Source organism: Rhincodon typus, chromosome 16, assembly GCF_021869965.1.
Source record: "Rhincodon typus isolate 14 chromosome 16, sRhiTyp1.1, whole genome shotgun sequence".
Taxonomy (NCBI): Eukaryota; Metazoa; Chordata; class Chondrichthyes; order Orectolobiformes; family Rhincodontidae; genus Rhincodon; species Rhincodon typus.
This window is the reverse complement of record NC_063347.1, coordinates 62014050-62035302: the sequence shown is the minus strand read 5'-3', so window position 1 is coordinate 62035302 and position 21253 is coordinate 62014050. Positions and strand designations below refer to the sequence as shown.

General features: G+C 41.6%; 1 protein-coding gene across 1 annotated transcript in view; it reads right to left on the bottom strand.

Annotated features, from left to right (window-relative positions):
* The window catches only part of nr2c2 (nuclear receptor subfamily 2, group C, member 2), a 185891-nt gene that overhangs the window by 64508 nt on the left and 100130 nt on the right, over positions 1-21253 (bottom strand). Inside the window, exons 5-9 of the mRNA XM_048606713.1 lie at positions 20359-20538; positions 19165-19312; positions 11912-12008; positions 9317-9386; positions 9202-9271 (exon numbers count right to left, since the gene is read on the bottom strand). Coding sequence (XP_048462670.1) covers positions 9202-9271; positions 9317-9386; positions 11912-12008; positions 19165-19312; positions 20359-20538 — 565 coding nt within the window. The remainder of the gene's footprint in view (positions 1-9201; positions 9272-9316; positions 9387-11911; positions 12009-19164; positions 19313-20358; positions 20539-21253) is intronic.

Genomic DNA, 21253 nt, shown 5'->3' with positions numbered 1-21253 from the left:
CAGACATCATTTAGCCATTCACTGGTCACAACACACAATGGAAAAATACCCAGAACACGTTCCTGTAACTGTACCATCTATTTAGCCTCAACTGAACTTTGTGATTATAGATGAAGCTATGACTTTCACTCCCAACATATCATTCCCCAAGAGTAAAGCAACTCCATCTACACCTAATTTCTTGACTACCCTGACTACCACTAATCCCGACAACAAGTCACACTCCAATTGGACTTTGTACAATGGAACCAGGAATGCACTCTCCACCTATGCCATTGACTTTTCATTGAACTCTCTGGAGGGAAATCTAAATTTAGGAAAAGCATTTCGGTCGTCATTGTATTTCAAATACTTATGGGTTTAGTTGCTTCTTTGAATAAATATGTACGAACAAAAACCCATCGCATGTCTCGTCCATTTACTACTTCACAGCAGTGTTTACTTTTGGTCTGTTAATGTAGTTAAAGCTACATTTTGATCCATGCTCATTATCTCCTCAGTTTCTCTACAATGCCATTCTTACAAGCTCCAATACATCCCATGGGTTTCCCTCTCAACTTGTAGCATTCTGAATGAATATGTCCCAATTTGTTACCATGGAAACACATCTGCTTCTATTTTCACCTCCACCTTCAGTATTTTCCCTTCTGATCTGAGGAGGAGAACTTGTGGGTTTCTGCCTTCTGTTCCATAACTTGGCTAATCATTCTCCTTTCATTCTCCCATTTCCAATCCCTTTCAAATTTATGAGGGAGACAGAAAAATATTTTACGGTTTAACTAATAATCATCAGCCATTATTGCTGACTGTCTAGCAGATGCAAACGTTTAATCCTCAACATGAGTTAGTAAGAAGGTAATGAGTTTTTAAATTCTAAGAATAAGTGCGTCATACGTGGTTTCAGCTTCTAATGTTTTCATTCCCCTGTCAAGAGAACTCAAACTCAAACTCGATATAGGTTTGCCCCTGCTGCTTCCTTAAACTCCAGAACATTTGCCTATATGCCTCAGACACTAACTCTGTACCCAAAATAAATTTCCTTAAGGTATCATAATCCTGAGAAACCTCTGACAGTGAAGCAGATATTTCCCGTGTCTAACCTGTAAATCTCTGCTCTCATGCAGAGTAAGTTGAGACGTGACCTTAGTGAGTTGTTCAAAATTACGAACAAATTTGATGGGGTAAAGAATGAGATCTTTTTCCATTAGTTGGTATATCTTACTGACTTTTTTCTTCAAAGAAGCATCTAAACCCGTAAGTATATTGAAATACAATGACTACTGAAATGCTTTTCCTAAATTTAGATTTCCCTCCAGAGAGTTCAATAAAAAGTCAATGGCATAGGTGGAGAGTGCATTCCTGGTTCCATTGTACAAAGTCCAATTGGAGTGTGACTTGTTGTCGGGATTAGTGGTAGTCAAGAAATTAGGTGTAGATGGAATTGCTTTATTCCTGGAGAATGATACATTGGGAGTGAAAGTCACACAATTTCAATATTGTCAGCAAGAGAACCAGAAGTGAGATGAGAAAGAACGTCTTTACTCAGAGTTGTTAGGATTTGGAATGTGCTGCCTGGGAGAATGGTGAAGGCAGATTCCACACAAGATTTCAAAAGAGATCTGGATTTATATTTGAAAGTGATGAAGTTTGAGGGCTACAGAGATAGGGCTGGAGAATGGGACGAGCTGGATAGCTGTTTTGGGAGATGATACAGACATGATGCGTCAAATGGCCTCCTCCTGTACTGTAAAATTCTATGATTCTTCTATGATTTTGAGAGTAGTGTCCAGTCCTTTATTGGCCAATACATTTGAAGCCATTTTCTTAAATGATAAAGAATGCCTCCACAACATTTTCCTCAAGTTTATGTAGGCCCTGTACAAACTTGAACATTTCCTCACTAGATATCAAATCATGACTCAGATTCCGTTCATCAGGGTCTGCAATAGCATCTGATGTTTCCTGTTTCAAATACATGATTATAATCTGATATTCATACCCCTCAACTTACTCGCACACTTGCAGTTCTAATTCTAGCTTTTTCATTTTCATACATTTCAATCCCATTTTCTTTTATCTTTTTCTGACGTTTCCTTATCATGTTCTGCTCTCTATTCGCCTTTTACCACTACATCTAGTTTCCTAATTCTCTCTTCATACTCAAGCTGCTTTAAGTGCTGCGTCTCTCTTGTATTTCCCCTAAACCTACGTGCCATGCAAGTACCTCATTTACCTTATGCTTTCTTAGTCCTGTCAGGCAAAACTACCACCAGGTTACCTGCTAAATCAATCAACATGTTCTTTGAAAGTCCCCTTAGATTGCCAGAGAAAACCTACAGGAAATCCTTTGCCGTTTCCAGTGCCATGTCTTAAATGCAGTACACAGCCTGGTGTTTTGGTTCACCTGTGTTATTTATGAATACCACACCCAAATCCTGTTGCTTCTGTTTTAAACAATCCTAGAGAAGCCTTCAAAACTTTGTTAAACTTCACTGGGCAACACACTGGAATAAAGCCCCATTATGCTCACAATTGTCACAAAAGTTAAAGATGTTTAAAAATAAGAATTCGCCAACTGACTTGACTTTCAGGCCCAAGTTGATAGAAAGCACTTGACAAGAATCATTACATTTTATCAAATAAATAGATTCTAGGCACAGGTAAACAATTATGAACCATCAACGTATAACTCTCCTACTCAAAACTCTAACTACCTTATAATCTTGCTCCTTACACACACGCATGCACACACACATATACGAACAGGAAAACAATATGAGCATTGTCGGCAGAGGAAAAAACTGGAAAAGCAGTTCAGTGGTCCCTGGTCACAGAATCTGGTAAGGTGATTCTTTAATGATAAATGCTGCATCTTGATCTTCTTTCTCTGGATGCTTTCACTTGTTTGTAGGGGGCACAGGGCGACTGGTTCACACTTATAATGGCCTCTGATTACTGAAATGCCACAGCTGATAGAAACTACTGGTTTTCATAAGAATGAAAGTGGTTTTTACTGCAGACAATAGAAGCAGCTCCTAAGCTTGCAGAGGTCTGATGGCTTCTCACTATCTTGTTTACAGCCCTAAGCTGTTCAGGTACCTGGGAACCAATCAATCACATAGTTTTTATTTACAGGCAGAAAGGCTTTTGTCATTGATAACTGGTCACTAGTCCACAGATTAATCGACTATTTGATGTCAGCTGAATCTCCATCTGTACATAGCCCTTGGCTCCAGGCATCTGCAAACTAGCTACTACTGCTGGAACCAGCAGTTGTATAAACAGTGTGTACAAGAACACAGGTGAACCAAAACAACAGGTTGTGTACACCAAGTTACATGCTTTTTAAAAAAGAAAACAGGAATTCCTTAACAATCTTGGGTTATTTTTCTATTTCTTTCCAGAATGATAATACACAGAAAATTAAAAGAACATGGTCTTTATAAGAATTGGCTGAGCTGCTAAATGCAAGGCAGGACAATGTCATGGAGACTGAAGTACGTGGTCTTGGTGATTGAATGATTAAATGCTCAGAATGATACTTCGAAATCAAAACAACAATGAAAGCAAATACAGCCAATTGAAGGGATTTTGAAAGAGACTTGTGTGAGCATTGCAATAAGTAACATGTAGTATAGCAACAATAATTTCCTTAATATGAAAATTATTTGACTAAACAGCTTTAAGACTCGTGAGATGTATGGTCTGATCCTTCATCTTCGCGTTGACCTACAGGATTTGACCTTGCACCCCACCCTTGATCTTCAGCACCTAACTCTTATAAAAAAGTGGGAGTGATCAGGTTAGATGCTGTTCCCTCAACCAAGCTTGCAGGTATAGGCAGCAAACAGTAGTCTATTGTTTAGATAATTTAGACAGATTCATGATCAATGAGGCTCAGGATAATTGCACCTAGTCACAAGAAATCCGTTAGTACTCTCAAGGCACTATTTAGTCAGTTACATGGCTAGAGTGTGGCTCAGAATGATGCCAACAACTCAGGTTTCATCCCTGTATTTACTTACCAATGGGCCTATCTCCTTGCCTTACTCAGCGTGAAGACGAGAAAGTTAAAGTTTATAAGTTTTAAAGTTTATAAAGTTTCAAGTTTATAAAGTTAACATTTAAAAAAAGCTACATTCTCATCTAATTAAAAACTGGAAGAATTGTAAATGCTGTAAATCAGGAACAAAAACAGAAGTTGATGGATAAGCTCAGCAGGTCTGTTCTGAGTTCTGAGAGGGGATCACTGGACCCAAAACATTAACTCTGACTTTTTTCTTCACAGATGCTGCCAGACCTGCTGAGCTTTTCCAGCAACTTCTGTTTTTGTTTCTCATTTAATTATTTGGTTTTGAATGACTCTTGCTGCAATTTTAAGAATAAGTAAGCAGCCTGATTCTAGAAATTTCTTGCAAATGCCAGGGCACGAATATGACCCTCCATGCAGTTTATGAACATCGCAGCCAAGTCAGCACAAAGGACTAGAGTCATGGAGGCATACAGCATGGAAACAGACCCATCGCCCCATGCTGACCAGTTTTCCTAAACTGAATTTGCCTGCATTTGGCTCATATCCCTCTAAACCTTTCTTATCCATGTGCTTGTCCAAATGTCTTTTAAATTTGTAATTGTACTCACCTCTACCACTTACTTTAGTAGATTAAACGTTTACCTCAGCCAGTTCTCAACAAAGGAAACCTTCAGAACGCATTGCAGCTTAACTGGGATCTGCATACAGAAGATCATAAGCTGTCCTTTCAACCACCTCCAGTGCAATGTCACCACCAGACACACATTCTCCTCTCCTCCCTCATCAGTATTTTGCATGGACCATTCCTTCCAGTACACCTTGTACTGGAAGTTACACTCCTCCCCAACTGCCAACATCACACACATCCCCATGGCACCTTCCCATGCAGTCGCAGAAAGAGTAACACCAGTCCATTTACTTCATCCCTTCTCACTATCCGAGGCTCCAGACACACCTTTGCAGGTGAAGCAGCAATTTCCCTGCACTTCACTCAATCTAGTTTATTGTATTCGCTATTCACAATGTGGTCTGCTCTTCACTGGGGAGACGAATGCAAACTAGGTAACTGCTTATGTTCTGTCCATAAAATAGCCCTGAGCTTCCAGTTGCCTACACAACACACCACCATGTTACCTGGTGAACATTTCCATCTCAGGCCTGCTGCAAGTGCTCCAGCAAGGCTCAGTGCAAGCTGGAAGAACAGCATTCCATCTTCCACTTGAGATCCTGCAGCTTTCAGGGCTCAATATCAAGTTCAATAATTTTATAACCAGAAGGCCTTCCTCAACATACTTTAGCCACTCCACACCCCAGGTCCCGTGGCAACATGAGCTACTTTCAGCCTAGCCAAGCCATTTTCACTTACTCATTGTCCCTGTTATCAGTTTTTCTCCTTTCCTGACTTACCATCATCCACCCCTTTGTCGCTTAACTGTCATTCTCTCTCTCTCTCTGGGCTCCATCTATCTGTTCACTCCATTTCCCTCCTACTATCTGTCATCAACATATACATTATCCTTTCCTACCTATTATCAGTTCTGAAGAAGTGTCACTGGACTCGAAACATCAACTCTGCTTTTACTCCACAAAAGCTGTCAGATGTGCCGAGTTTCTCCAATTTTTGTTTTAAGATTCAGATTTCAGCATCTGCAGTTCTTTGTTTTATTTCAGCTTTGAATTTTGTTTGTTACTCTGTTGGCAACAACCGAAGAGCAAACAGGCTCTAGACGTAGCTAAACATCTGTCACTGAACTCAATACTTCTCAAAAGTCGGATTCCTGAAAAGAAACCTTTTTCATTTGTGTGAAGTGAACAATTTCCAAGTAAAATTACTATGCCTTCATCAGCAATTCGACTGTGCCTGAGTTCCTACAAAAGGGACTTCTGTGCACAGCCAACAGAACAAACCATAGCTGGGCACTGAATTATTAGGCTCTCTAATTCACATAATCTAATTCTCATATCTTTGACTTGAAACAACTTGTGATTTGCAAGTTCTCTGTTCTCCTTTCTCTTTCTTTCTTCCCTGGATGCACATGTTTGTAAGTATGTGTTACCAACTAGAGTCATGGAGGTTCACAGCATGGAAACAAGTCCTTCGGGCCAATCTGCCCATACCGCCCAGTTTTATCAATTTAAACTGGTCCTATTTGCCTGCGTTTGGTCCACAGTTCCACCATACCTGTCCCTTCCATGTACCTACCTAAATGTTTCTTAAATGACTAAACTGTACTCGCTTCCACCACTATCTCTGTCAGCGCATTCCAGACACTCACCAAACTCTGTGAAAAAAGTGCCCCTTTGGACCTCTCCCCTCTCACCTTAAATCTATGCCATCTAGTTTTAGACTCTCCCACAATGGGGAAAAGCTGTTGGCTATATATCTCACCTTTGGCTCTCATGATTTTATAGACTTCTATAAGGTCACTCCTCATTCTCCTACATTCCAGGGGAAAAAAGTCCCAGCCTACACAACCTCTCCTTATAACTCAAACCTTCCAGTCCAGGTAGCATCCTAGTAAATAAAAACACAAGTTGCTGTAGGAAAAATGTCATTACTAGAAAGAGTGCAGAAAAGATTTACTAGGATGCTAAATAAAAACCAAAAGAACTGCGGATGCTGTAAATCAGGAACAAAAACAGAAGTTACTGGAAAAGCTCAGCAGGTCTGGCAGCATCTGTGAAGGAAAATCAGAGTTAACGTTTCGGGTCCAGTGACCCTTCCTCAGAACTGTTGGTAGCTAGGAAAACGAGGAAGGGTCACCGGCCTCGAAATGTTAACTCTGATTTTGTTCCTGATTTACAGCATCTGCAGTTCCTTTGGTTTTTATTTAGCATCCTAGTAAATCTTTTCTGCACTCTTCCTCATTTAATGATATCCTTCCTACAACAGGGTGACAAGAACCACATGCAGTACTCCAAATGTGGCCTCACCAAAGTCTTGTACAACTGTGACAAGATGTCCCAACTCTTTTACGCAGTGCTCTGACAGATGAAAGCAAACATGTCAAAAGCCTTCTTCACCGCCATGTGTACCTGTGACTCCACTTTCAAGGAGCTATGAACCTATATCCTTAAATCTTTTTATTTTATAACACTCCCCAGGGCTCTGCCATTGACAGTGTAGGTCCTGCCCTAGTTTGCCTTACCAAAATGCAACACCTTGCATTTATTTAAATTAAACTCCATCTGCCATTCCTCAGCCCACTGGCCAGTTGATCAATATTCCCAAACAATCGCCTTCACTGTCTACTATGCCACCAATCTTGGTGCCATTTGCACACTGACTAACCATACCTCCTAAATTCTCATCCAAATCATTTCTATAAATGACAAATAACAGTGGACCCAGCACTGATCCCTGTGGCACACCGCTGGCTAAAGGCCTCCAACCTGAACTATTCTTTCCTTCCAACACCCTCCCCAGCCTTTAATGCAATTATAAACCCTGCATTGCATTTTCCCGAACAAATTTGTAGTGGGTCATTATAATGGACTTCACAAACAGGGTTTGGGAGAAACACATCACCTATCTTGAAAACCTTAAAGAAAATTAAAAATAAAAATCCTTGTTACAAACACGAGGGGAAGACAATAAAAACAATTCACTTCATCTCTCCCTCTTGTTCATAATGGTGTAATGGCATAAGTTGTGTTTAGCAAACCTTAGACAATAAATTTATTCATGAATGAAGTAGTTACATTGTTCTGTTGTTATTTTTCTTTCAGCTGGGGAAGGATTGACTTTCACCTGTTCACATTGCATATCGTTGCCCAGTCATTTCATGGGCTTGTTGGCAGAGATTTCTACTAATTCAGCAGCTGCTTCAGTACGGCATCATCTACAAGAGATCTGTAATTTCTGTGAACTGTCAAGAAACAGTGAAACTCTTCAGACAACCAAATTGAAATATCCTCACTGCCAAACATGAAGACTGCGAACCAGGAAGTAAACGAAAACAGAAAAAGTAAATTCCCTTTACTTCATGTAGGTGAAATCAAGAGAGAATGGTAAATCACAAAATTGGGAAAAGGAAATAATACTTTATTTTATCAATGGTGCAACAACAATCTTTCTGTGAGGGTATGATACTCCATATTTGAAAAATGAATTAAGGGCCAGAAGGATTGTTCATCAATAATGATTAAACACATTGCAGAAAGCACCAGCTCAACATTTTTCAGCTACTTTATAGTGTGAGATTAGCAGGCAAATACCCAAATTCACATCACTAGACAAACTTCAATGCTAACTCTATAATGAGGCCTGTAACAAGGTGCCTACAAAAGAGCAGGGTATGACTTACATCAAGTAGGAGCAAATTACTGCAGATGCTGGAATCTGTGCTGAAAACAAGAAATGCCGGAGGTCACATTGGGTCAGGCAGCATCCAAGGAGAAAGAGCAAGCTAACGTTTCTAGACTTGAATCTTCAGCTTGCTCTCTCCCTATGACTTACATCAACTTCAGGATTTCCATAGGTCACCACAGACCTGGAGCAGCCAGCAGAAGTTGCTGTCAGACTTACCTCATGATAACACTGATGTGGACAACTTCACTGATACCACAACAAGATTCAGGTTAGTATATTCTTTGTTACAGCTATCTTTGCATACAAATAATAACGATCACTGACTCAGGAACATCACTATCTTCACCACTCTTCTTTCTGGAGACAGTGCCTCTGTGAACTTACTAAAATATCCACTCTTCAATGCAAACCTAAAAAGTCAGTGCTGACAAGATATCTGAATATAGGAAGTATTGCAGCCAAACATCTTGCTGCCACCTGTGATACACGTGTACACATTCCAGCAGCAATCATGCTCCCTGGGACACCATAAATAACTGTGACAGCAGGCACTCCATCGCGAGACTAAAGCTGCATGGTAAACTGGCCACCATACAACAGGTTCTCATTTTCATTTTGACACTGATGCTCAACAACTATTACAGCTTTTACTGAAGCAAACACTAATAAACTCCAAAAATAATTCCCGATTGCCAGAACCAAAACACAGACTGCCATTTTGACTGATTGTGACTCACAACATCAGTTATAGAAGAAATAGTGATAAGTCATCGCTTTGCCCTCTCTTTATTCAGAGAACCCAGAGAGGGAGCCATGAGGTTACAGGTGGCTGGCACATTGACTGGTGGTTGTGTACCGTGTAATCTCATTGGTAGACTGGTCCTCTTGCTGCAGTTCCGTTATATTGATGTCTCCATTATGAAGTGCTTCGATTGCTGTCAGGTCACCCAGGCTTTGTGAATCCTCTTTGCCCTTGCTGATGTTTGTTAGTGAGGTGACGACATTAGCCAGTGTACCCAAATCACCTTGGCTTGCTTCAGCCTAAAACAAGGAGACACAGAGGAACTGATCACACTACTCATCTACAGACTGTGGAAAGGTACCTATAATACCAACCTACCTCAAGTCAAATCCTTGTATACATTAGACGATCTGAGCAGATTTTAATAACAATCCAATCCAGACCATCACCGTAAAACAAAGGAACATTATAAGCTTGCTGTAGAAGATAACAAATAGTCAATCCTGAAATGAAAATGAAAAATGCTGGAGATCACAGCAGGTCAGGCAGCAACCATGGAGAGAGAGCAAGCTAACATTTCATGTCTAGATGACAGTTCATCAGAGCCGAAGTGAAGTGTGGAGGGCGGCATTTATGCAATAGTGTGGGAGGGGGTAGGGTTGGAGTGCTGGGGGAGAAAGGATGTTGATAGTTCCGATTAAGTGATTGGAATGTGAGAATGGCAGAACAATGGTGTGTCTAACTGCCAGACCTGAAAGAAGACAGTCCCACTGGAGTGGAGGGAGGAAAGAGAGGATATGGTGGTAGAGAATGGAACAAGTAAAGCTAAAATAAAGGGAAGGAATGGGTTCACAGTTTGAAGGTGTTGAACTCAACATTAAGTCTAGAAGGTTGTAAAGTGCCCCGTCTCAAGATGCAATGTTGCTCCTCCAGTTTTCGCTGTGGTTTGCTGGAGCATTGCAGCATGCCCGGGACAGACACGTGGGCATGTAAGCAGCACACTCTGATCCTGAAATCTGAGTATCTTAGATTAACTGTGATCTGTCTCCCAAGTGCCCAAATCTATAATGGCAATGGCCTGCAATCTAATAACACTGGCCCTTGCAATCTAAAGCAGAGTTGCATTGCTAATTCTTACATTTCCACTAACAAGAAAATAAATCAGCACGGTGGCTCAGTGGTCAGCACTGCTGCCTCACAGCGCCAGGGACCCGGGTTCAATTCCACCCTCGGGCGACTGTCTGTGTGGAGTTTGCACATTCTCATTGTGTCTGCGTGGGTTTCCTCCGGGTGCTCCGGTTTCCTCCCACAGTCCAAAGATGTGCATATTGGGTGGATTGGCTGTGCTAAATTGCCCGTAGTGTTCAGGAGTGTGTGGATTAGGTAGGTTATAATGGGGTGGGTCTGGGTGAGATGCTTTGAGGTTCGGTGTGGACTTATTGGACCGAAGGGCCTGTTTCCACGCTGTAGGGATTCTATGATCTATGAAATCACCTGATGAGACAAAGTGCAATACCAATTGTTAAGCTGTTCTGTTTCATAGTAGATTCATTGATATAAATAATGCAACTTGCTTTTGTATAATAGTACAAAATGATGAAATGCTATACTTCGCTACATCACTGGGTTGCTTTGCTTGAACTAATGATTCTGAGCATTCTCATCTTCAGTACAGCCTGTACCAGCAGGATCCAGAGCCTGACTCCAAAGCTAGCATTTAATTGATGTGATTAATCTACAAAACAAGCATTCAGTCACCAGATCAATTGCTAATGATCACAACAGAGTTCAAACACATAGATTTCAGCGAGTGGCAACGGCATAGTGGTAATGTCATTTGATTAGCAATCCAGAGCCCTAGCCTTGAGTTCTGAGGATATGGCTTTGACTCCCACAATGGCAGATGGTGAAATCTGAATTCAAAAAAAGTAAATCTGGAATTTTAAATAGATGTCTAATATAAACATGTAAGCAGTGCTGATGTTTATAAAAAGCCATCAGGTTCACTAATGTCCTCTAAGGAGGAAGACCTGTCCTTACATAGTCTGGTCTACATGTGAATCCAGACCAGACAACTAGAAATGGGCAATAAATACTGGCCTTGCCAGTGATGCCCATATCCTATGTAAGAAAAAAAGTTGCCACTCCAGCAATAAGTAAGAACAAACATTAGAATGTTTTATTGTCCTTAGCATATTGGTTCACATGCTGATCTCAAACCAATTCCAGATCTTTCAGGTTGTTATGTGATGAATAAAATCCCTTACACAGCAGGTTTGCTCAATGACAGAACTTTTAAGATAGGTAACGTTGAAATGTCCAATGGTTGCACGGTCTGAGATCTGAACTCTGTACAATTTATTCTTCCCGTCTCAATCTCATCCATTTGGCTTTCCAAGCCTGCGAACAATACTCTTCTTCCACTGACACATTCCTCAAGTAGGGAATCCTTTCCTGCTTTTCTAGCTGTGCCAAATTACAATAAATGGGTTAAATATAGACTAGTTGTGTGTGCTTTGATAGCTCTCAAAGGGCATCTGACAGACAGCCCGTCAGTTTTACCAGTCGATTAAAAGTTGACGTTGAAAAAGATTAATCCTAAAAAAGAACAAACTGAAACTGTTCCAACTCCAACGAGTGCCCAATGATTTTCAGATACTCAAACGCTTGGGATAACATTAATTTATAAGTGAAAGTCAGTGATACTGTGGAAATACGGTGTGCTGGTTCATTGACAGGGTACCAGATACAGAAATCACATGTGACAGAGTGACTCTTCTAACCGGAACCTCAATATATTTACCAGACAGAAAGATCTTCGCACCTTTGAGTCCACAGCCATTAGAACACCAGCAGTGTCTGTCTGTATTAACGGTTGCTGAATATTCACCAAAGTTCCTGATTCAAACAGAGTTGTCGGGCTGCAAGAAAACAGAAAATAAGATTGCCTCACATTTATAACCTAATATAAATTCTGTCTCCAAATCTCACATAACATCACAGTTGAAAAGTATAATCCGGTCACAGAAGGCTAATGAGGATATTTTCATAAGATTCCTGATATGATGGATGTGAGCATACATATGGATGTTGTTGACAAGAAATTCCATAAAATTTCCAGTGAGATCCACATAGCAAATTATTTGCAAGATGGGGCTGGAGGAAGTCTTTGTTTGGGGTGGATAACAGGTTATAAAGTAGGATACAATGAGCAGAGAAAATAGGAATTACACACATTAGCAGATTACGATTCCCAGGGATCGGTACTAGGGCTTCATACTTTCACTATACTACATAATTTGTTTTATTTGATATAGAGCACAAAAAAGCCTCTTCAGCCCATCATGTCCAAACTGGTCAAAAACAGCTGTTTTAGTCCCATTTTCCAGCCCATAGCCTTGTATGCATTGGCTTTGTAAGTGCATGTACTTCTTACATGCTATGAGGGTTTCTACCTCGACCACCCTTGTTACAGGCAGTGCATTCCAGATTCCCACCATCGTCTGGGTGAAAAGGTTTTTCATTACATCTCCTCTAAATCATCTGACACTTACCTTAAATCTATAGTGACAATGCTGTCACTTTAACAGGTTATTTTGACCTTTTTTTCTGAAAAGAGGTTGTAAGGCAGAGGTGCTGAGCTGGCTACCAAAACCCACTCGAGTAAACAGCATTGAAGGCCATGGGTTGTTTAAAATGTAGCCTGAATGGGTGTGGCCAGATCTCTCAGGTCAGGGTTTCTGAGTAGCATCAGAAGCTGTTGGGGTCTCAACTGAGTTGGAAGCTTCAGTGAATGTCTCCTGGCTGCTACTCTCTCTGAGTTTTCTCTTGATTTTTTTTCCCCTCCTGGATAGAGGGCTGGATGGGAGAATCTGTGTCTGAATCTTTCTTTTGGCAAGGGGTGTGTTTATAGGATGTTACTATATTGGAACAGTTAACTAGTTACAGTTACTGTATCTATTATTCTGTAAAGTTTGCAAAAGAGTTGTTATTCTAAATTTCTCTTTCTTTGGTTGTATTTTAACTACATTGTTTAAATAAGCTGTGGTTTGCTTAACGTCAAGTAGTTTGACCAGCCACATTACATCTGCAACAGACACCTTACATTTGCCTTTAAAATAAGAAAGGTTAGCGTCTAGGTTACCTTCTTAAAATATTTTGAGGGGTTTCGGTCTGTTCTATAACACAATTACTCACACACCACCGCACCCCTCCCCACCCCCCCACCCAGTCAATGATCCCTCCATCAAGTGGAAATGTTTCCTGTCTACCTGATCCATGGCCTTCAATTTTTTATCACTTGTGGGACATGGACATTGCTGGCTGGCAGGCATTTTTATTGTTCATCCTTAGTTGCCCTTGAGAAAGTGGTGGTGAACTGCCTTCTTGAGCCACTGCGGTCTACATGCTGTAAGTTGACCCACAATGCCCTTAGGGAGGGAATTCCAGGATTTTGACACAGCGACAATGAAGGAACAGAGATATATTTCCAAGTCAGGATGGTGAGTAGCTTGGAAGAAAATTTGCAGGTGGTTGTGTTCCCATGTATTGCTGCCCCTGTCCTTCTAGATAGAAGTGGTCATGGGTTTGGAAGGTGTTGTCTAAGGATCTTTGGTGAATTTCTGCAGTGCATCTGGTAGATAGTATACACTGCTGCTACTGAGCATCTGTGGTGAAGAGAGTGGCTGCTTGGAGATGTACATTTGAATCATGTCCCCTCTCCGTTTCCTCTGCTGTAAGGAAAACAGCCCCAGTGTGCTCAATCTCTCCTCCTACCTGGAGCTCTCCAGCCCAGGCAACACCCTAGTAAATCTCCTCTGCACCTTGTAATGTGGATTCCAGAACTGCACATGAAACTCCAGTTGGGGCCTAAACAACATTTTATACAGTTTCAGCATTACTTCCCTGCTATTAAGCTCAATGCTTTGGTTAATAAACTCAAGTATATCAATATGCCTTCTTATCCACCTGGGAAGGTAGTGGAGGCTGGAAAACTTACAACCTTCAAACGATATTTAGATGAGTATTTCAGATATCATAACATTCAAGGATTTGGGCAAGTGCAGGAAATTAGGATTAGAGCACTTTCAGTGGTAGTTATGTTGGTACAGACTCAATGGGCCAAAGGGCCTTTCCTTCTACCGTTCATGGTGTATTCTCTTGCCTTGTTTGTCCTGCCCAAGTGCATCACTTCACATTTATCTGGATTGAGATCCAATTGCCACTGACCAGCCCATCTATATCCTCCTGTAATCTTAGGCTATCACTCTCACTACTTATCACTGCATCACATTTTTTATAATCTGAATTTACTGATCAATCCTCCTACAGTTAAATCTAAATCATTTATGAAAAACAAAAACAGCAAGGGCCCCAACACTAACCCCTGTGGGATTCTACTGAACACAGTCTTCCAGTCACAAAACTATCTCTTGACCATTACCCTCGGCTTCCTGCCACTCAGCCAAAATTCCTTGGATCCCATGAGCTCTTAGCTTTGCTATCAGACTTCCATGCAGGGACCCTTCAAAAGCCTTGCCATCATCTATATACCTGGTCACTTCTTTGAAATATTCAAATCAAGTTGGTCAGACATGATGTTCCCTTAATACAACCACGCTGACTGTTGCTGATTAATCCCGGTCTCTCCAAATACAGATTAATTCCGTCCCTTAGGATTGCTTCCAAAAACTTCCTCACTACCAAGTTTAGACTGACTGGCCTGTAGTTTCCTGGTTTATCTCTTGCTCCCTTCTTAAATAACGGTATCACACTGGCTGTCCTCCAGTTCTCTGGCATTTCTCCTATGTTCAGACTGGAATTGAACATTTTTTTTTGCAAACACTCCTGTAATTTCCTGGCCTACCTGACTCAATAACCTGGGATACGTTTCATCCAGCCCTGGAGAATTATCCACTTTCAAGCTTGCCAAGACCAGTCAGAGCCCCCTTTCCATCTAGTCTAATTTCTCGAATTGTATCATCGACCTTCTTCCTGATTTCTATACCCCTATTGTCCCTCTCACCATTGAACACAGTCAAAAGAATTCATTTAGAATGCTACCTACATCCTCTAGCTCCATGCACAAATTATCACTGCAGTCCTTAATGGGCTGTACTCTTTCCCTTTTTATCCTTTTACCCTTAATGCACTTGCAAAACAACTTGGGATTTCCTTTATCTTACCTACCGGTATCCTTTCATATCCCCTTTTAGCTCTCCTAATCTCCTTTTCACATTCCCTCTTGCACATTCAATGATCTTCTAGGGCTTCTGCTGTTTTGACCCCTGGGGATCTTCAATAAGCCTCCCTTTATCTCTTAATCCAATCCTGTATATCCCTTGATGCTGGCCCTGTAATCTCCATATTTCCTTCTTTAATGCGTCCCACTACTCTCATACAGATTTACCTGAATATATCCGCTCCCAATCTACTCTGACTATATCAAATCTGAACTTATTAAAATCAGCCTTCCCCCCGTTGAGAACTTTGATTTCAGGTCCATCCTTGTCCTTTGCCAAAAAAATCTTGAATCTAACAAAGTGATGATCCCACTGGTACTCCCCCACTTATACTTCAAAGACTTGCCCGGCTTCATTACTAAATTTAAGTCCAGGACTGCCTCCTATTTTGTAGGGCCCAATATATACTGGCTTAAAAAGCCACCCTAGGTGTATTTTAAGAATTCAGCTCCCACAATGGCTACCCTAGTTAACGTAAGGGAAGTTGAAATCCCCCACTATCACTACACTATCACTTTTACACTTCCCTGAAATTTCCCTACATATCTGCCCCTCTATTTCTTTCAGGCTGTCAGAGGGCCCTTTGTATACTCCCAACAATGTGACTGCTCACTTTTGGTTTTTAAGTTCTACTCATGTAGCTTAATTTGAGGTGCCTTCGAAGCTGTCCTCCTTACTGCTGTAAGAGATTCCCTGATCAAAACTGCGACGCTTCCTCCCTTTTTACCTCCTTCCCCGGTCTCACCTGAAGACCCTGTAACCTGGAATATTGAACTGTCAAACCTGCCCCTCTCAACCATGTCTCAGTGACAGCAATGACATCACACCCCCATGTTTTCATCTGTGCCCTCAACTCATCTGTCCCTTGTTCATCAGACTCCTAGCATTAAAATAAATACCATCCATCCTTGTCAAACTCCCTTGTGCCTTAACTGGCCTATAATGTCTACGCCTTCCTGGCTCACTGACTTCTGGCTGTTCATTCCCCTGTTGAACATTCTCTCAAGATCCTAGCCTCCTGCCGAGTTAGTTTAAATCTCCCCAACAGCACTAGCAAACCTCCCTGCAAGGATGCTGGCTCCGCTCCTGTTTAGGTACAACCCATCTACCTTGTACAGGTCCCTCCACCCTCAAACACTGTCTCAATGTGCCAGGAATCTAAAGGCCTCCCTCCTGTGTCATCTCTTGAGCCACACATTTATCTGGACTAACCTTCTACTCCTATACTCACTTGCATGGGGCACCAGAAATAATCTAGAGATTACTTCCTTTTGAATCCTGTTCTTTAATCTACTTCCTAGCTCCCTAAATTCTGCTTTTAGGACCTCATCCCTTTTCTACCTATCTCGTTGGCACCAATATGTACTATAATCTCTGTCTGTTTGCCCTCACCCTTCAGAATACACCGAAGTCAGTGACATCCCTGACCCTAGTACCAGGAAGGCAACATACCATCCTGGAGTCTGTTTTGCGGTCATAGAAATGCCTGTCTGTTCCCCTTACAATTGAATCCCTTACCTCTATAGCCTTGTCCTTCTTCTTCCTCCTCTCGTATGCAGCACATCCACCTGTGGGGCATGAAGTTTGCTCCAACTGCTCTCCTCTGCACAATCATCTCCTCCAACAATATCCAAAGTGGTACCAAAAACAACAAATGCTGGAGATCACAGCCAGTCAAACACCATCCATGGAGAGAGAGAGAGCAAGCTAACATTTTCAGTCTAGATGACTCTTCATCAGAGCTGAAGTAAAGTGTGGTGGGGATTTTAAAGTGTGGGGATTTTAAAGTGTGGGGATTTTAAAGTGTGGGGATTTTAAAGTGTGGGGGCTGGGGAGCGTGGGAGTGGTGAGTGTAGAGTGCTGGTGGAGAAAAGATGTTGATAGTTCAGATTAAGTGATTGGAATGTCAGAATGGGACAACAATGGTGTGTCTCCTGCCAGACCTGAAAGGACAGACAGTCCCACTGGGAGGGGGAAAGGGGAGAGGCGACATGATAACAGAATGTACCAAGCTAAACGAACGGGAAGAAATGAGAGTTGGTTTACAATTGGAAGATGTTGAACTCAATATTAAGTCCAGAAGCTGTAAAGTGTCTAGTCTGAAGATGGGATGTTGTTCCTTCAGTTTGTGCTGTGATTCACTGAAACACTGCAGCACGCTGAGGACAGAATGGTATAACTGTTAAAAAGGGGGATGGCCACAGTGGGCACTACATGCCTTCCTCTACTCTGTCTGGGGGTCAGCCATTCCCTTTCTGCCTGTTCAATCTGCATCTGCTGCGTGAGCACCTCACTGAATATGCTTTCCACAACTTGCTCAGCATCGTGGGTGCTCCCCAGTGAATTCACCCTGCACCTCCAACTCCAAAATGTGATTCGCCAGTAGCTGCAGCTGGATACACTTCCCATGATTCGTCACATAGCACAGGTCGAGCATGTTACAGGTGCAGGATCTGCAGCCATGACATCTTTTAAGCCCCTGAGTAACTCTCTTTTCTTAAAAAAATCTGTTTGTGCAAGAATACTCTTAACTTAATTCTCTTAGCCTAACCACAGGATAAGGCACAGTGGTTCAGTGGTTAGCACTGCTGCCTCACAGCACCAGGGACCTGGGTTCCATTCCACCCTCAGGCAACTGTCTGTGTGGAGTTTGCACATTCTCCTCGTGTCTGTGTGGGTTCCCTCCGGGTGCTCCAGTTTCCTCCGACAGTCCAAAGATGTGCATGTTAAGTGGATTGGCCATGCTAAATTGCCCGTAGGGTTCAGGAATGTGTAGATTTGGTGGGTTATAGGGGGATGCGTCTGGTGGGGATGCGTCTGGTTGGGATGCTCTGAGGGTCAGTGTGGACTTGTTAGGCCAAAGGGCCTGTTTCCACATAGAGATTCTATGATATTTCCTCACCCTGCTTTACTTACTTACATTGCTTCGTTATACTGGCCCTAACTTTCACTTAGTCCTGTGGTTTCTCAGTTAATTCCTTCTTCCAAAAAAATCACAAAACAACAACACACCCTGTTTCAACCGCTTTCCCAATCAGCAGTCATCTGAAACAGATGTTAAACCAGGACTCCCTTCTCTCTGCTCAGTTGAAGCTGAAGGATATAGTCTTTCAAACTATAAGCACTGGAAAGGACTTTGCAAACTATGAACAAAAAAAACCCAGAAAGCACAGCTTCCCCTATGCACTGAATTCCCAGAGTGCTCAAAATTTCCAGCATCACACACACATTTGGGCTATACCTCACTGTGGATGTGCCTTCTCCCAAATCTCTCATGTGGAACATAGTGATCTTCCCTTCTTCTTTCCCTTGCAATCCCTTATTTCCAGCCAAACTTATTCCTCATTAGGATCTATTGAATCTATGTCACTATTCATCACCGTACTGATATCATCCTTTATTAACAAAGCTACCCTACTCCCTTTCTCTTTTTGTCTATTCTAGAATGTTAATTCTTCTTGAATATTGAGTTCCCAGTGCTGTTAGCCTCCCTAACATTTTGACATTTTCTGGCATGGTATTTTATTGTTAGCTGTTTCACACTTAAGGTTCAGTCTGTTCAAACCCCATGTCTATGAAGTAGGAATCACTATAGTGTTAAGAGCCAGGAGCTCAAATTTAGGAAGGGTTGTAAACTGAGACCACAATCAAATGGCATCATTTATCAAACAGAGTCAAGGGAAAGTCCTCAGTGTCCTCTAGCAGCACTGAGCCAATTGCTGCAACAATCCAGAAAGTCATGCCAATGGTGCGTGTGGAAGATCCAAGGCATCACTAACAGGAGTGAAAGTCTCTTTATTTGAATCTCCCAGGTAGACGTTGTTGTTAATTATACCTTACACTTTCTTTGCCTGTGATGAACGTTGGCATGGCTGTGAGTGGGCTCCTCAGATCTTTCCTGATGTAGATTTTTTCTGTGGAAGCTGCACAGTTTGCTGGTTTCTCTCGTTGTGCCTCAACTGGTTTTCTCTCACATTGAACAGCTAGCATTAGAAGAAAAGTGACAATGCAATTAGCACAATAGGTAAGCGAATTCTGCTTGCGAGGTGTGTGCTCTCAGTATATTCGCCAATCTCTTTCATGGCTTGATAAGGCTTCGCATACATACACCTTATACAGCTGGTTGGTTCTTGGTAGAATGGTCAGTCCTGATCAGCATCTGTGCTTCTTTATAAAAGACAGTGATCATCACAATTGGAACATTTTCCTTGTTCCAATCCCTCAGGCTCCTCTACTAATCTGAACAGGTAGTTCTGCACAGGTTGAATAGAAATGCTAAATCTCATTCTTGGGAATTAGGTGGGCCAAGTGGATCAAGTGACAATAAGGGAACATTTAGGGGCAGTGATTATTACATCATAAAGTTTAGGCTGACTATGGAAAAAGGCAAAGAACAATCCAGAGTAACAGTAATTAGCTAGGGAAAGTAAACTTCAGTGTGGGAAGAGTGGACCTGACCCAGATAAGTTGGAATCAAAGGATGGCAGACAAAACTGCAATTGAACTTTTAAAGGAGAGATGGTTTCATCAGGGTATATTCCCTTAAAAGGGGAAGGCATGAAACAAATCCAGAGATTCTTGAATAAAAACAAAATCGAGATTAAGATGGTAAAGGCATGCTTTTGGCAACTGTTAGGCAGATAATACAACTGCAAATCAGGCTGAATATAGAAGGCAGGAGGCCAAGTAAAAAATTGAAGAGAAGCAATAAGAGAGTATAAAAAGAAACTAGCAGCTAACATAAAGGAGAATCCCAAAGTATTCTAAAGGCATTTGAAGGTAAAAGGATGGTAAAGGGAGGAGAATTGATGAACAATCAAAGGGGAATTTGAGGATCTTGGCTGAGGTATTAAATTAAAAATCTGCATCTGTTTTGGTGTAACACTCACCTGACAATTCAGGTACCATGTAACTCTCCCTGGCACCCCAGCTACAATATGAAACTCCTCCGACACTTTGGCTCCAGTCCCTGGTTCTCCAGGTATGGTCCAACTCTACCCTGACACACCAGGAACAATGTAACACTTACATTCCATTTTCATTCCCATCTCCAAACATTTCCGAAGCCTGCAGAACTGACAGCGGTTACGATGATGCTTGTTGATGATACAATCTTGACCGCTACGGCAGCTATATGTCAGATTTTTCCTTACGCTTCGTTTGAAGAACCCTTTACAACCCTCGCAGCTGACAGCACCATAGTGACGCCCTTTAAAGGTAAAGGAGCATATTGAGTTACATCGTCAGATCTTGGTGAGTGAGCTTAGTGTCTAATAGAACAAAAATCAATCAATCAATCAATCAGTCTCAAATCAAGCTCCCTCCATTTCACATTTTTGGGAATCCCACTTCAAAAATTTTTAGCTGATCCCTGCTCTGGACATCCATAAAAGAAATGTATGTCAATAACACTTTAGGTTGTCCCAAAGTACTCCACAGCCAATTAGCTACTTTTAAAGTGACATTATTGTTAGCCTGCTATATTTTCTGTTTGTGAGCAAGTCGATCCCACAAACAGGTCACTATTTTAAAAAAAATTAATGCTAATTAAGCAATCAATATTGGCCAGTATAATGTACTGCACAATGGCCGGTATGGGTGGCTTGTCACTGGATTAGGATTCCAGAGAACTAGGCTAATGTTTTGGGGATCTGGATTCAAATCCCACCAGGGCAGATAGTGAAATTTGAATTCAATTAGTAACTCTGAAATTAAACTGCTAGTCTAATGGTAACTGTGAAATCAATGCTGATTGTCGTAAAAGCCCACATACTTCACAAGGTCTGGATTATAAGAGACTCCAGAATAGCAGCAATGTGTTTGACTCTTAACTGCCCTCTGAAATGGTCTAGAAAATCAGTTATTGTCTTCAACTGCTACAAAGCTTGATAAAAGGAATGAAACAACACTTCTGCAACTAACTA